General features: G+C 52.6%; 2 protein-coding genes and 1 long non-coding RNA gene across 3 annotated transcripts; 2 read left to right on the top strand and 1 right to left on the bottom strand.

The window, feature by feature from the left end:
* Positions 1-886: 886 nt before the first annotated feature.
* Positions 887-1,686, top strand: LOC118927562 (hemoglobin subunit alpha). Its single transcript, XM_036916002.2, has 3 exons — positions 887-1,042; positions 1,132-1,336; positions 1,463-1,686. The coding sequence occupies exons 1-3, from the start codon at positions 948-950 to the stop codon at positions 1,589-1,591; spliced, it is 429 nt and encodes a 142-aa protein (XP_036771897.1). The 5' UTR covers positions 887-947; the 3' UTR covers positions 1,592-1,686.
* A 1,904-nt stretch (positions 1,687-3,590) lies between these two features.
* Positions 3,591-4,366, top strand: LOC118927563 (hemoglobin subunit theta-1-like). Its single transcript, XM_036916003.2, has 3 exons — positions 3,591-3,740; positions 3,869-4,073; positions 4,161-4,366. Exons 1-3 carry the CDS (start codon positions 3,646-3,648, stop codon positions 4,287-4,289), a joined length of 429 nt encoding a protein of 142 aa, XP_036771898.1. The 5' UTR covers positions 3,591-3,645; the 3' UTR covers positions 4,290-4,366.
* Positions 4,367-6,893: 2,527 nt separating this feature from the next.
* On the bottom strand, positions 6,894-13,624 carry LOC118927561 (uncharacterized). Its single transcript, XR_008992352.1, has 5 exons — positions 13,184-13,624; positions 12,265-12,478; positions 8,348-8,688; positions 7,619-7,771; positions 6,894-7,026 (listed from the first exon to the last, which is right to left on the bottom strand). It is a non-coding gene; the product is annotated as an uncharacterized LOC118927561 (long non-coding RNA).
* Between the last annotated feature and the right edge of the window lie 2,428 nt (positions 13,625-16,052).

Genomic DNA, 16,052 nt, shown 5'->3' with positions numbered 1-16,052 from the left:
TGCCTCATCGTCTCCCTCCTTGATGATAATTTGATGATTGTGCCCCTAACTAGGATGAAAGCTCAGGTCTTATCAGCAAGTTGTTTTATTTATCAATTCAACCACTAATTACCTAGCAAGTATTGTGTCAGGCACAACTGGGCCATAGGGTGTCACTGTGAACCATGACTGCCTGGCCAGAGGGGGAGAGACAGCCACTCACACATTCACACAGGGGTCCCAAGTAGGAGAAGCCCACCTTCTGAGTCTGTGACTGGGGGCTGCAGCAGCCTCACCCTGACAGAGGAGCCTGAGCCAGAAGCCCCCACCCCAGGCCTGCAAACCCTGCCCCTCGGTATTTCTTTCTCCTGCAACTGGCACTGGATGGCACTCAAGATTATTTGTGGAAAGAAAGGGGGTTAAAAGGAATCAGGAGGGATTCCGGGCAGGAATTCCTGAGTTCATGTGAGCGAGGGCCTCCTGTGTGCACCTCTCTCTGTCCTGTACTAGGAAAAGGTCTTCCCTCCTTCCGGGGCTCAATCACACATTCATTCACGGATACTGCTCAAATTAATACATTTCCCGGGTGTGCCTGGTGCCCCCTTAAGTGCACTCCCTGCCCGTCGTGAGGAGAGCGCAGCCTGGGGCTGGGACGCTTAGCGATCTAAAGGGTGTCATTGAGCTCAAGTGGCGGGCCAACATCGACCCACCTCAACCAACCCGCCCCAAACTGCTTCATGGGCTGTGGGTGCAGCTGGCTGGAAGCAAAGGGTGCGAGAAGACACAAACAGGCCACGACACAAGGACCCCTGCGCCCCCTGCCGTCCCGGCCGCGCCGCGCCATCCGCACCGCGCCCGCCAACCAGCACTGCCCGGACGGGCGTGCCCCTCGCGCCCGGGGCATAAAAGTCCGCGCCCTCCACGAAGGCCCACTTCTGGTCCCAACACAGACCCAGGAAGATCCCACTATGGTGCTGTCTGCCGAAGACAAGAGCAACATCAAGGCCGCCTGGGCTAAGGTCGGCAGCCATGCCGGCGAATATGGCGCAGAGGCCCTGGAGAGGTGAGGCCCCTCCTTTCTCCCCACCAACCCTGGCGTCCTTGTCCTGGACCATCCCCACCTAACCGACTCACCGCCGCCCTCTCCCGCAGGACCTTCCTGTCCTTCCCCACCACCAAGACCTACTTCCCCCACTTCGACCTGAGCCACGGCTCCGCCCAGGTCAAGGCCCACGGCAAGAAGGTGGGCGAGGCGCTCAACAGCGCCGTGGCCCACCTGGACGACCTGCCGACCGCCCTGTCGACTCTGAGCGACCTGCACGCGTTCAAGCTGCGTGTGGACCCCGTCAACTTCAAGGTCAGCTCGCGGGCTCCGCCGGGACAGACCTGGGATGGAGGGCGGCCCTCCTGGCAGGGCCGAGAGTCCCGAGGTGGATCGCCCGCGGCTGTGCCCGGTGCCCCCTGATACGCGGTCTCTCCACAGCTCCTCTCCCACTGCCTGCTGGTGACTCTGGCCAGCCACCACCCCGCGGACTTCACCCCTGCCGTCCACGCCTCTCTGGACAAGTTCTTGACCTCCGTGAGCACCGTGCTGACCTCCAAATACCGTTAAGCTGGAGCCGCGGCGCCCCTACCCCTGCCCGGGCCCCCCTGTGCTCAGCGCGCCGGCACTCTCTGACCTTTGAATAAAGTCTGAGCGGCTGCGCAGCCGTGTGGGCCCGGGTCCTCTGTGCGCCACCGTGCCACGACAGGGTGGTTTTCCTTGCCTCCTACTGAGGACTGAAGATCTATCCACGGAAGGTGAAAGAAAGGGCAGGGGTGAAGGAGGGGAGTGGAGCCAGTGAAGCCACAGCCGTGCCCCAGTGTTTGCCTGAGCACATTCACACCTCCTTGCATGTCTTTCCAGAACCTTGCAGATTCAACAAAGGCTTGCTCAAATAAGGCATTCCTATTCCATCTTGACATTGTATAGCACAGGTACACCATTGCTACTGAGCTGGCAGGCCTCCAGGCTAGGACCTGGGAGCACTCCCAGGGTTCCTGGCAGAGTTGGGATGGTGGGAGAAAAAGGAGGTCATCCTCCTTCAAAGTTGCACTAAATGTCCCTCCCTATCAAGTGCCTCCCAAACAGTCTAGCTGAAAGTGGGGGTGAGCAGTGCAGTTGCAGATGACAGGCGATTTCTTGACGAGCCCTTGTTACCAGATGCCACCCTCAGGATGGCACATTCTTGCCGTGGGTGGAGCCGGGGCTTAAGTCCAAGTGGGGGAAGTAGGTCTTGGTGGAGGGGAAGGACAGGAAGGTCCTGCAGAGGCAGGAGGCAGTGAGCTAGGTTAGATGGGACCATCCAGGACAAGGACGCCAGGGGCCATCAAGACACTGTTGTCTTCAGGCCATCGCAGGTCTGGAAACCCAGTTTTTGGGCCCAGCTTAGCGGCCACTGCATGCCAGGAGGCTGGCATCCCTGAGGCCTACTGACTCTGCCCAGTGGTGCAGTAAATAGGAGAGCCAGGGCCAGGGAGACTGCACCCTGAGGTGCTGCCTCCCTGGGGAGCAGGCCCCTAATGCCTGTAGCTTCAGAGTGCCACCTTGAGGTGTCCAGTCCCAGCAGCTGTCCTGCCTGAATCTCCAGTTGAGAGCAGTGCCATTTTTTCCCTGGGCCCAAAAGTTGTCCTTCGAAACTGTGATGGCATGTCACCTGCTCCTTTTGGTGATGCTTTTAGCAGAGATGGTGGCTCTCAGTAAGAGGCAGTCTTCCTTACTTTATTATTAGGACAAATGATGGGCTAAAAATAGAAACAAGCCATGTAACCACCAACAATGAATGGATAAATTGTGGTTTATCCATAGGATGGGAAGTTATTCAGACATTAAGAGCAATGAAGTACTGAAACATGCTACAAGGTGGATACACCTTGAAAATGTGCTAAGTGAAAGAAACTATACATGAAAGACCATATATTGTATGATTCTTATTTATATGAAATGTCCAGAACAGGCAAATCCACAGGAACACCAGACTGGTGGTTGCCAGGAGCTGGAGAGAGGTTATGGAGCAGCTGCTAATGGGTGGTTTCTATTTGGAATGAGGAAGAAGTTCTGGAGCCAGCCAGTAGTGATGGTTGCCCAACAATGTGTGTGTAACCAAAGACACTGGATTGTACACTTTAAATTGGCTAAGATGGTAAAGTTTCTTAAATGAATTTTACCACAATTAACAACAACAGAAAGGGTATATAGAGCGGTGCTGGGCGCAGACTGAGTGCTGCACTATTAGGATACAGAGACACCCAATAAACGTTCGCTGTCCTAAAACGAACATCTGCTAAGAGCCAGGCACTTGACATTTCTTATTCACTTAATTCTCACAACCACATTGGGAGGAGGAAGAAATTGTTATCTTCGTTTTATATAGTAAATGAGAAAACAGACTCAGGGAGGTGTCTTAGTAGACTGGGGGTGGAGGGAGGTAAGAGGCTGCCATTCAGTACCAAAATCCGGGCTACAATTCAGTGTTACCTGGTAATGATAGTACATAATATCAGCTCCCATACAGAGCGCACTACAGAAACGGGCTCGGGGTCCAGGGCGACTGCGGCGCCCCCTGGCGGGCTCGGGACACGCGGCCGGGCGGCGCATGCGCGGCGGGCGGCGCGGGGCTGCCCACCATGGCGCTGTTGGCCGCGGACCGGGAGTTGGTGCGCGCGTTCTGGAGGAAGCTGGGAGGCAACGTTGGCGTCTACGCGACGGAGGCCCTGGAGAGGTGCAGACGGTCGCCCACCGGGCCCACCTACCTGCCTTGCCGCCCTGCGGGGAGGCGCCCCGCCTTCCGATGCCCCTCCTCCCCAAGCCCGCAGCCCCGGCGCATCTCACCGCCTCCTCTCCCCGCAGGACCTTCCTGTCCTTCCCCACCACCAAGACCTACTTCCCCCACCTGGACCTGAGTCCCGGCTCCGCCCAGGTCAAGGCCCACGGCAAGAAGGTGGGCGACACGCTGACCCTCGCTGTGGCCCACCTGGACGACCTGCCCTGGGTCCTGGCGGCTCTGCGCGACCTGCACGCGCACAGGCTGCGAGTGGACCCGGTCAACTTCCAGGTAAGCCCGGGGCCCGCGGCCCGCCGCCGCCGCCGGGAAGGGTGGGGACGTGGGCGCACCCGGGTGGGACCACTCCTCTCTCCGCAGCTCTTGGGCCACTGCCTGCTGGTGACCTTCGCCCGGCACTACCCCGGAGACTTCAGCGCCGCCCTGCACGCCTTGCTGGACAGGTTTCTGAGCCACGTGACCTCGGCGCTGTCCTCCGAGGATTGCTAAACGGGGTGGGTGGTCGCGGGACCCCCAGCCGTTCCCTCCCGAGGTTACAGTGTTTGAGTATAGTCCCCGAAAGCAAGCCTCAGCCTGCACGCGTGTTCTCTGTGGTTTGCGCGCCCAGGCTCGGCCTGGTGGCGAAGGGGGCTGCCGGCGCCGAGATCCCCTGACCTAGGGAGGCCGGGCCCCCTCGCCCAGTCCCTGGCCCACGCAGAGCGCGCCGTGAGGTCCAGGCCGCGCGGGCCCTCGGCTAACTTTAGGGAAGGCACCCCTCCTGTGGGTGTGAAAGCTTCGCCTGACATTCTAACCTGGGGGACGAGGTGGGCCCTGCCTCAGGGCCTCGTCGTGCAGCATACAAGGTGGACCAGGGAGCCAGCCCAGAGCCCCGCCTACACCCCACACTTATACGGAGACCCATGGGAGAGCTTCATTTAAAAATTTCCTCATAAAATCAATCATGGGTGCTGCAGACCCTCCAGAGAATAACCACCCCACTTACTGCACCCTTCTGGGTATCCTAGGGGGTCCAGCACATCCATCATTCCTTCAACTCCACCTTGACACATGGGGAAACTAAGAACGGGTGGAGGACACAGGAGCCGGTCATGACACACACGGAGACACGCCCCACACAGACGCAAGCAGGTGACAAGGCAACGTGACGTACAGCCTTGGCCTGGGCACAGAGATGTTTCTCTTAAGAAATGGTGCTCTACTTGACAATAGGGGGAGTCTAGTAACCATAATGTTGTTCAAGTAATTGTACATTAACGATGTAAAAAAAAACAAAAGAGGGGGATGCTTTCTCAGAGAAGGCAAACAGTGAGTCTGTGGCATCTTACTACACCGATGGACAGTGACTGCATTGGGAATGGGGGGGACTTGATAAAATGGGTAAATGTAGTAACCACATTGTTTTTTCATGTGAAACCTTCATAAGAATGTATATCAAAAATTCCTTTAAAAATTTTTTTTAAATGGTGCTCTCAAAGTGACATTGGAAAAAGTCGACACATTGGACTATATCAAAACTTGGAATGGGGAGAAAAAAAATCATAAGCAAAGCCAATAGAGGAACTGGGAGAAAAACATTTGCCATAAATGTAAGGCAAAGGGTTAGGTCTGCTACACAAGGTAAACCTCCAAATTATTTTTTCTCATACCCCCATCCACCCTTTTTTCCCAGTCAACCCAGCAGCAAAATAAGCCAAAGGATAAACAGGCAACTCACAGTGTACCAATGGCCAACATCTGCAATGTGTGCAGACATACAACTTAATGAAACATCCACCACGAAAAAATATTAAAAAGGCGAGATCCAATTAACTTTTGGTGGAAGTGTAACTTAGTACATATACGCTTTTTTTGGGAGGGGAATCCAGTTGTATACAGGGGTGAGCTGGTAACTTTAATAACTGGCACTTGGAAAAAGGGGAAGGGGGCTGATTTGTAAGATCTGCCAATTTCCATGTTTCCACGTGGTTGATTTCATGCATTAATGTGCTATCACTGAACAGGAAAGTAGGAAGAGATGCACTGTGTTGCACTTACACTGTTCATATAAAAGAGGTATGAACAAAGATAGCAAGAGCACATAATGTAGTAACAATTTGGAAGTAATATTACCTTTGTTTCTGACATGACAAATTTGTAAATTAAGATAATTTTTAATAGTGGTTGTATTTAACAACCAGCTATTAGAATTGCTGAAAATTTAACACAGAATAATACAAGAAGGCTCCAGCACAGCAATGGTTGTATCCTTTAAATCCAAAGAGGGAAAAGTCTCTTTTAAGTCTGCAGCCCTGCTTCTGGGAATTTACCCTACATAAAACAGGGATATATGTACACTGACGCTTTTTGCAGAAATGTTTTATTAGAGCAGAGAAATAGAAAAGAAGAAGATATGGTGCGCAAGCAACACATTCATCAATAGAAGGTAAATGGAGTAGCGTTACACAGGGATGCTGCACAGCCAGGACAGTGAGGTCAGCCCCTGGGTGGACACTGAACAATGCCAGGACATTTGTGTGACGAAGCACACTGCAGGTCGATGAGCACAGCGCAAATCCACTTCTACATCGACATGATCAGAAGGAAACTTGGAAACAATGTGCACTAAATGTCCAAGGCAATGCTGCATGGGCATGGGGCTAGAGGGAGACCAGGAGGCTGTCACCGTGCCTTATGTGATCTCAGGCAAGTAGCAGCGCTTTTTCTTTATTACAAGTAATTTGCATAACACTTTGTGTAGCTGAAATTCTATGCACAAACATACAATTATTTTCTTGGGGGGATTTATATAGAAGTGGAATTTCTTGTGTACGTGGCATGGCTATGGCTTTTTGTCTTCTGTTATTTTCACAAGCAGGAGGCCAGTGTGTGCATCCCTCTACAGCTCCCTGCCAGGTGGTTTGTTTGACTCCTGCAAATAAAATGGTCCATGTTGGTTCTGCCTCTACTCCTCGGTGTGAATCGCTATTGCTGTCTTTTGTCCCTTCTGTTGTGGTGTTCACCATCAGATTAACCCACAGAAGCCCTTCTTCACAGACCTGTAGGAGACTTCCAGTCCATCCAAAACACTGAAATCACTTGCCTGTGTGTTCTGTCATTATTTATTTTTCTTTAGCAGGGAAAAGAAAAATAAGTAAAGACCCTTTCTCCAGATATACCCAGCTCCTTCTTCAGGTCTTGGCCCTGTCCTGCTCCAAAGCTGTGCTTGCTCTGAGCTGCCATTTACAATCTGAGAAGACAGGCTATAATTTGATTTGTAGACAACTAAAAATGCTGGATAAAATGGCTTAAATCTGCCCAAAAGCATCAAAAAGCAAACATGATGGTAAGTAATTTTCAGGCAAACACCAAGAGATGTCAGAGAGGTAATCCCAGCACCTACACTACTTGTGGCCTGAGGTATTTGCCAAAACTCACAAACTTGAGCTGGGATTTCCTTCCTCATGGGCTCATAGGTTACAAGGGTCAGTTTAAGGTTTTGCCTAGTAGGTGACTCTTCCCCATCAAGTGAAGCTCCAAAAGACTACACCCAGTAGACAATTTTCCCCAAACACAGGGACAGGGAAAAAAAGAAAACAAAAAAAGAAACAAAACCATCATCTTGGTGTTCAGGGAAAGGAAAACAATTCCCTGATAAACTGAAATCACACGCTGAGACACTGGGCATCTTGCAGCCCAAGTTCACATAATCACAGTGGTCCTCCTGAAAACCTTGGGCTGTGGATTTCATTGAAAATGATTCTGGATTCCCTCCAGCCCCAAGTGCCTGGTGGAGGCCAATAAATCCTCCCTAAAGGCACTTCCCTCAGCAGCGCACTCACCTGGCACACAAAGGACGTAAGGCATCCAGCACGGAGGCCCAGCAGGCTGACCGGGCAGCACAGACCTGGAGGCTCGGGCACTGAAGACACCAGGTCATTTCCATCCAAACATGCTTACGGAGTTTAAAAAATTGAAGACAGTATCTTCAGGATCTGCAGGGAGACCCACAGGAGAAAAAGTGACCAGCAGATGTGAAAAAGAACTTAAGAAATGAAAAATGTCATTGAAAGTAAAAATTTGAAGGACAAACAACAGATAAAACCCAGTCATACAATTAGTGAACCAAAAATTAGGTCAGAATAAATTATCCAGACTGCAGCCCTGGCACAAGCCTGAGCAGGAGCAGCTCCTTACGTCTGCACCCCTGGTGGCCCCCCTGCCTCCACCAAACAAAGTACTTCCAGCAGAAGGAAGGGAGCTGAGGAGAAGTCTGACTTGTAATAATGGGTGATGAAGAAAGTGGTAAAAACTGCATGTAAAATACTGTCCGGGATTAAAAAAGAAAAAAAAACCCAGACAGACATCACACACCAGACGATGATGCCTAAATCAGAAGGGACTCAATGGCAGTCAGTGCTCTGCAGTCCAGCACCACCTGGCAGGGAGATGGGCTCGTTAACGTCAGGCTTTTTGTAGGCGTGTTAGTTCCCTATTACTGGTGTGACACAGATGACTCAGAACGACACACATGTCCCTTACAGCTAGGAAGGGACCCGTCATCAGCTCACCATGCTGACGGCAGCGGGACTGCTTCCTCCGGAGGCTCTGCGGGCCAGTTCTCCATGCTTCCCAAGACTCTAGAACCGCACTCCATGGTTCCTGGCCCTTTTCCTCTGACTTCAAGCCACAGGCACCTAGCCTTCTTTGGTCAAATCCCCCACAGGGGCCGACAACATTAGGCCCACCTGCATAATCCAGAATCCTCTTTCCATCTCTGCCTCCTTAACCACATCTTCAGAGCCCTTGTGCTCTATGAAGTCACATCCACGGGTTCCAGGGACTGGGGACTGGAGATCTTTAGGGTCATTACTCAGCCGACCTCAGTGTAAGTATGCCTGTTGTAAATTCTCTGGTAAACATACAATAATAGAAACAGAGTGTATGACTTCCAAACTAACTGGAAAAAGGAGAATGCTAAAATATTCTAAAAGAAAATAGAGAAGAAAAGAGAATGGGCATAACAAATGGAAAGCCCAGAATAACATGGTATCAATAAAACCAAACATGTTAACTACATTGATTCTAAGTGGCTTAACTCTTCCAAATAAAGGATACAGATCATACACGCAGACTTTAAAGACAAAAAGTATAAATAGAGTAAAAAAAAAAGTATCATGAATAAAAATGGTGGGGACAGACTCTAAAGTGTGCCCCATGAGTGGCACCCCCTGGTGTAGTCACCTCCCTCTGAGTGTGGGTTTTGCTTTTTAATATGGTGAAATACACATAACAAAGTTTACCATTTTAACCACTGAGAAGTGTATGATTCAGTGACACTGGAATTCATGTTGTATAGCAATAACCACTATTTATTTCCAAAACTTTTCCATCACCCCAAAAGGAAACCCTGTACCCATCAAGTCATTTTTAAGTACCATTATTCATCTTTTTATGGGCGATTATTTCTCTACTTTGACTATTGAAAATAAAACTGTTACTAAAAAAAAAAGTTATCCCCATTCCTTTCCCCAAGACCCCTGAAAATCACATATCTGTCTGTATAGATTTACTCAATCTGGTGTTACTTACACATGGATCCTACAATCCTATGTGGTCTTTTGTGTCTGGCTTTTTCTTACTTAGTCTGAAGTTTTCATGGTTCATCCATACTGTAGCATCTGTTGGAATCCCAGTCCTTTGTGTCACCAAGTAATGTTCCATAGTACAACTGTGAAAAACCCATTGTTCTTTGTTCATTCACCTGCTCACGGATATTGGGTTGTTCCTACCTTCTTGCTATTTTGGAAATGCTGTGATCATGTGTGTACAAGTGTATGAGCTCCTACGTTCAGTTCTCTTGGCTGTTATCTAGGACTGGAGTTGCTGGGTTATACAAGAAACCTACATTTAACCTGTTGAGGAACTTTCCTGCTTTCCACCGTGGCTGCACCGTTTTGCAGTCCCACCAGCAATGTGTGAGGGTCCTCCTTTCTCCACATCCTCACCAGCACTGTTTTTTCCTTCCCCGTCCTCCCTCCCTCCCTTTCTTTATAAATTATGGTCATTCTAGTGGGTGCCATGACTGGCTTTTAACCTACTGAACTCAGTGATGGGATGGGTGTCATGTCCACAACTGACTTGATGCCTCTCTTGCTAGGAATGTCTCCCATGCTGGCTTTGAAGCAGCAAGCTGCCATGTGTGGACTGCCTGTGGACAGAGCTCCTGCTGACCACCACCAAAATGAGGCACGCACTAACTCCAGTAGTTAGTGTCCAGACCGAGTTGAGCTGTAGGGTCCCCCAGCTGGTGTCCTGAGCGTTGGAGAATTGGTTGTCGGTGATGAAAAACCCCCAGGCACCTGGTGTCTGAAGCGCTGTGAGTGCAAACCGTTCAGCCATAAGAAGGAATGGGGTCTGGCACCTGCTGAATGTGAACGAACCGTGGAAACATGATGCTCAGTGAAAGCCGGACGCAGAAGGCTGCATAGCGTCTGATTCCATTTATATGCAGCGTCCAGAATAGGTAAACCCGGAGACACAGAAAGCCAATCACCGAGCGGTTGGGAATGAGAGAGCCACCTAATGGTTACAGGGTTTCGTTCTGCAGGGATGAAGATGTTCTAGAACTTGATGGTGGTGAGGAGTGCACCGCTGCGTGGCAGCTAGAAGAGACCCCACTAACTTCCGTAGTGTAAATGGGTGGGTTGCACGGCACCAAAATTATGTTTAATAAGACAGAGTTATCAACGTGGATGGAGCTAGAGGGTATTATGCTCAGTGAAATAAGCCAGGAGGAGAAAAACAAGTACCAAATGATTTCCCTCACTTGTGGAGGATAACAACGAAGCAAAACTGAAGGAACAGAATAAGCAGCAGCCTCACAGACTCCAAGAAGGGACTTGCAGTTACCAAAAGGAAGGGGGTAGGGCGAGGAAGGGGATTAAGGGGCATTATAATTAGCATTCCCAATATAGGTAGGTCACGGGGAAGGCGGTGCAGCACAGAGAAGACAGGTAGCAACTCTGTAGCTTCTTACTACGCTGATGGACAGTGACTGCAATGGGGTGTGAGGGGGACTTGATAGGATGGGTGAAGGTAGTAGCTACAATGTTGCTTATGTGAAACGTTCATAAGATTGTATATCAATACCTTAACACAAAAGCAAAACAGAGTTGTCACTTTCCTACACTGCCCCATCTCAAACTCCACCCTCTTGACAGAGTCCCGTGGGGGATGGTCCCACTCTCCAAGCGGGCACTATTTAACTCTACTGATTTATTCATTATGAGTCTGTTATTATTATAGTCAAATATACAGAACATAAAACTTACCATCTTAACCATTTTTTAGTGTACAGCTCAGTGGCCTTAAATACATTCACACTGTTGGGCAACCACCACCCCCATCCCCCCTACACAACCTTCTCATCTTGCAAACCTGAAACTCTGGCCCCATGAAACCCTCACTCCCCACCCCCTCTTCCCCTGCCTCTGGCAGCTGCTCCCCTACTGTCTCTGAATGTGACAACGCTGGGGACCTCATACAAGGGGACTCACACAGTGCTTGTCCTTTGAGGCCGGGCTTCTTTTACTGAGCATGATGCCTTCAAAGTTCACGCACGTCGTAGCACGTGTCAGCGTTTCCTTCCTTTTTAAGCCTGAAGACTGTCCACATTACCCCATCTTCCCGGAGGGGACACTGCAGCCACAGACACTGAAGGAAGCAGGGCCAGGCTCACGGCGGCTGACCTGACGCACCACTCTGCCCCGCGGCCCCCTCCAAGCGCCAGCGGAGGCCCCCGCGTGCCTCGGCTGTGCTCCCCCCTCACTGACAGCTCCTGGGGCGCAGGTGGCCTGTACCTTGGACCCTGACTCCACACGCAGCACCAGGTGGACTCCTGAAGCACGTGTGGATGGGATGGGACTTGAGGGGGTTGGGGGTTGAGGTGGGCAGGGCCCGGCCGGGCAGCCCCCGCGGTCAGGCTTCCCCAGACTCCTGTTCCATCAAACGAGCCCAATAATGAGGACCACCACATGGAGGTGGGCACCCCTGTACACAGCTGCCCTGCCTATGACCCTTATGGCCCTTGAGGTTCCCCAATCCAGATGGCCTCTGAGAAGGAGGAAGAAGGGACTTAGACACAGCCCGGGGGCACATGAGACACAATGCAGGCTGGGAGGAGGGGAACGAGGGTGACCTCTTGATACGGATGGCTTTCCTGCTGCAGTGATGAGCATGTCCAGGAACTAGACAGTGAGTGGTGATGGTCGCATAACCTTATGAATGTACTAAAAGCCACTGAAGTGTACACTTAAAGACGGTTAAAATGGTAACTTTTGTGTTTCACCACGATGAAAAGCAATGCCCCACTCCAGCTTCAGCACACCCAGGGCCTTTCTGTGTTTTGGGGCCCAGATCAAGGCCTTGTGGCCCCACAAGGGCCTGGACCCTGGACCCTCTCACTCCCACCCATCCTTCACCCCACCTGCTCTTCGTGTCTGAGCCACCCCACTGAGGACACTTCCCTGCAGGACGCCTTCCGGAGGCATGTGCGTTGGGCCCAGTGTTTTACTCAAATAGATGCATTACTAATGATTGAATATCCTGTGGCAGTGGCCCATCCGTGGTGGAGATATTCAGAGCTGAGGGGTGGTTTTCAAAAACCTCCTCCCCAAAAGGCAGCTTTGGCTTGGTCATTCCTGCAGGGCAAGGAGGAGGCAGCAGATAGAGGCTGAGTCTTTCTGGTACCTTCTCAGTCTAAGGCCAGGATGCCTGGGTACCTGCAGTTCAGACTAAGAAGGCACATCTTCTGGGTACTTCACTGCAGCCCTGGGGCAAGAAGCACTGGAGAACCAGAGCCCTGGGTTGGAATTCCTCACCAGCTGTGTGACCTTGGGGAAGTTACTCAACCTGTCTGTGCCTTAGTCACCTTATCTCTAAAATAAGGATTGAAATAGCTTTAATCTTAGACGTTGCTTTGTTTTGATTTAGGTGAAAGTCATATAATGTAAAATCAATTATTTAATGTGTACAATTCACTGTTGTTTAGCGCATTCACACTGTTGTGCGAATGCCAGCTCTATGAAGTTCCAAAACATTTTCATCACCACAGGGGTTGTTTTTGAGGATGAAATGTGTGAACGTTTGTAAAGCCTTAGAACAGTGCCAGGTGCAGCATGTGCCAAATAAGTGCTCAGTAAATGGCAAGAATACTTGCTAAGTGCAGCACTCACAATAGGTAACACGTGGTAGGCGGGGCTATCAGTTCGCTTCCCTTGGGCTGGAGGAAGAGGGAGTTAGGTTCTCCCTTCCCTCTGGGCCCCATTTTCTACTCCGGGCACCCTGCACCCACCCGGCTTTCACACCCTGGGTGGGGCTGACCCCACCCAGGGTCACGTCCTCACCGGCTGGGGGCAGGGGAGACGTTGCTGGGGTCCAGGAAAGCCGGCGCCTCCCCGCAGCCTCCGGGCCTCTCGCCTCTCCTCCAGGCTCTTCTGTGCCCCGCTCGCTGCGTCTCCCACGCCCGTTCCTGCTTCCCGCGCTGACACCTTCTGCGGCGGAGACACACGTGGGGGCACGGTTACCCAGGAAGGCTGCTCCCTGAAGCCTTCTGGGACCCCCAGGCGCTTGGGAGAACCCCTCACATGCGCCGGCCCGCAGTCAGACCTGTCCACCTACAGGAACCATTTGGGCGGCGTGTTAAACGGGCGGGCCCCTCGGAGCGGTACTCGGGAGCCTTCCCGTTACCCTGCAGTCCGCTGAGGGCGGCCCCGGGAGCTGGACGCTCCGCCCCATCCTTCCAGGCGTGAACATCCTGTCCCGCGGTCACTCTGTGCCGGTTTAAGGCCTTCATGCTGCAACAAGAGCTAAGTGTTCTCGCCCACCTCGCGCCCTGCACTGATGCTCAGGAGAGGCTTGCGAGTTTCCTTGACCACCCCGGGGTAATGAGAAACATCCCTGGAGCCCGTCTCTCGCATTCCTCTTCTTGGGGCGACGCAGGAGTCAGAAGCTGTCGTTTGCTGCCACCTTGTGGCAGCCATGGGAACTTTGCGCTCCATTTCCATTCCTGATAACCTTAACCAAGAAAACGCACTGAGCACCTACTGTGTGCCAGGTCCCCAGTCAACTTCTGCGGACCCGGGGGGAGATGAATTAGACATACGTGGTCCCTGCCTTCGCGGAGCTCACAGTCTCCCGGAAGAGACCCTCAATGACCCACAAATAAATACAATGAACGAATAAAAATGATTAAGGGATGTGCACCCACTAGGAAGGACACAAACGGGGTCATTATCAGAAGATGCAACGATACATTTCCTAACGGGGCGCTCTGTCTCCCTGGACACCTCTCCCTGCCCAGGACTGCAGGCCACGCAAGGGCAGGCGTTTCTGTCTGGCTGATTACCCCTGGAGAATGGGTGATGTCCCCCAGTTCTGACACATAGTAGGTGCTCCATAAAAGTCGAATGAATGCATACACAATGGTGAGGCTGCTCAGAGCCAGCTTCCTGGCTCCCCCAGGCCGAACGAACACATGGGGAATGGGAAGGGAGGGCCTGGGAGAGAAGCTTGTTCCCTGGGGATCCTGGGAGGGTTAGAAGAAGGCTTTGGATGTGAGCTAAAATGAGGATGATGTCAAATGTCACCCTCCCAGGGAGGCCCCCAATCCATCCTGTTTTGAATTGTACCCTCACTCCCCTGGCTTCTTGAAACCCTTCACTGCCTATATTTTTCCCCTTGGTGTTTTTTACCATCTCATTTACTATGTATCTGCCTTATTTATGTAACGTCTGTCTCCCCTCCAGAACGAAAACAACACGCGAGCAAGGATTTTGCCTGTTTTGTTCACGAAGGACTGCCCTGTGCCTGGAAGGCCCGACACCTGGTAGGAGCTCCGTACGTGGACTCGGAGAGAGCCGTGAGTGGGCGGGGCTTCGGGCGGGCCAGGAGGGCCCTGGGCTGTGGCCAGCGGGGAGGGCGGGGCTCAGATCCGAGTTAGGGAAGGGGCCGAAGGTAAACTCTACTAGGAGGGGCGGGGATGGGCGTGGCAAGGGTCCTCCTGGAAGCAGAACGAGACTGGGAGGGTGCTTTGGGGGGAGGTCTCCCGAGACTGGTAGTTTTCGGGGCGGGGCGAGTATAGGGGCGTGGCTCACATGGGCGTGGCCGATCTGGAAGGAGGGCGGGGCCAGGTTGGGACGGGACCTGTCAGGGACAGGGTAATCCTGGGCGGGGCCAGCGTCAGGGAGGCGTGGGCAGGGCCAGGCCACGGGCGGGGCCAGGCCGGGATCTCCTCTGTCCCGGACCCTGGAGTGCTGCGTCCTGGCGGGGCTCGCTCCCGCCTCCCTGGCCCCTCCTTGGCAGGCCGGGCCCCAGAGTGCGCAGGACCGGACTCCCCAGGGTCGAAAGCTGCGGTCGGCACTGTGCTTAGAGGCAGGCGGCCACCGAGGCCCCGGCAGACTCAGCTCCGCACTGCCCCGGGGCTGTTTCCCCGGAGACTCTGAGGGTAAGGGTGAGCCGGGCTGAGGGGGCCTGTGCGTGCCTGTGTGTGTGTGTGTGTGTGTGTGTGTGTGTGTGTGTGTGTATGCATGTGCACATCAGTGTGTGTGCGAATACGTCTGTGCACAACAGAGAATTTGTGTGTGCTTGGAGTTGGGTACGTGCATGCCCCAGGGAGCTATGTGTGTGTACAAAGTCGCCTGTGTGTGCAAGGGCAGTCCCGCGTGGGAGGAGAGTCATGCATGGGTGTGCATGCGTGTGAGATAGCGCGTGTTCAATGTGGCGAAGACAGTGTGTGTATGTCAGGATGTCTTGGAGGAAAATGGCAGGGCAGGTGCAATGATACTTGGGGGGACCGTAGGGTCAGGACGCCTGTGGTGAGCCATAGGGTGCGTGGGTGGTGAAGTGTGGGAGTGTGAGAATTGCGAATGTGTTTCATGAAGTGGCAGTGGGCAGTGCTTTGAGGGCCTCAGTGTGAAGGGGTGGGGACCAAGGAAAGTTCGGGGGTGCTGATTGCTCTTGGAGGGGTGAGTGTGGTCTGGAGCAGTTGGTAATGAACAGGGCAGGTGTTTGGGGTCTGGCCTGGAGTCATTTGGGGATCAGACGAGTCCCATCACTTTGAGAGGTGGGGAGATGCATGGGTGGGGCCAAGAGGGGCTGGTCCTGCCGCTTGCATGGGGAGCAGCGGGCAGGGTTCTCGCTTCTGCCTCACCAGTCACCTGTCACCCAGGCTCTGTGCTCACTGTGCCTGAGTGGCTCCTGTGGGCGCTCCTGCAA

The sequence above is a fragment of the Manis pentadactyla genome, chromosome 10 (genome assembly GCF_030020395.1).
Source record: "Manis pentadactyla isolate mManPen7 chromosome 10, mManPen7.hap1, whole genome shotgun sequence".
Lineage (NCBI taxonomy): Eukaryota > Metazoa > Chordata > Mammalia > Pholidota > Manidae > Manis > Manis pentadactyla.
The sequence above is the reverse complement of the archived record's forward strand: the minus strand, read 5'-3'. Positions and strand labels throughout refer to the sequence as shown.

Bases quoted from the DNA above. Each gene is read 5' to 3' on its own strand.
- LOC118927562 (XM_036916002.2), top strand. From the start codon at position 948: ATGGTGCTGTCTGCCGAAGACAAGAGCAACATCAAGGCCGCCTGGGCT. The intron at 1,043-1,131 runs GTGAGGCCCCTC...CCTCTCCCGCAG, and splicing joins GGCGCAGAGGCCCTGGAGAG to GACCTTCCTGTCCTTCCCCA. The intron at 1,337-1,462 runs GTCAGCTCGCGG...GTCTCTCCACAG, and splicing joins TGGACCCCGTCAACTTCAAG to CTCCTCTCCCACTGCCTGCT.
- LOC118927563 (XM_036916003.2), top strand. From the start codon at position 3,646: ATGGCGCTGTTGGCCGCGGACCGGGAGTTGGTGCGCGCGTTCTGGAGG. The intron at 3,741-3,868 runs GTGCAGACGGTC...CTCTCCCCGCAG, and splicing joins GCGACGGAGGCCCTGGAGAG to GACCTTCCTGTCCTTCCCCA. The intron at 4,074-4,160 runs GTAAGCCCGGGG...CTCTCTCCGCAG, and splicing joins TGGACCCGGTCAACTTCCAG to CTCTTGGGCCACTGCCTGCT.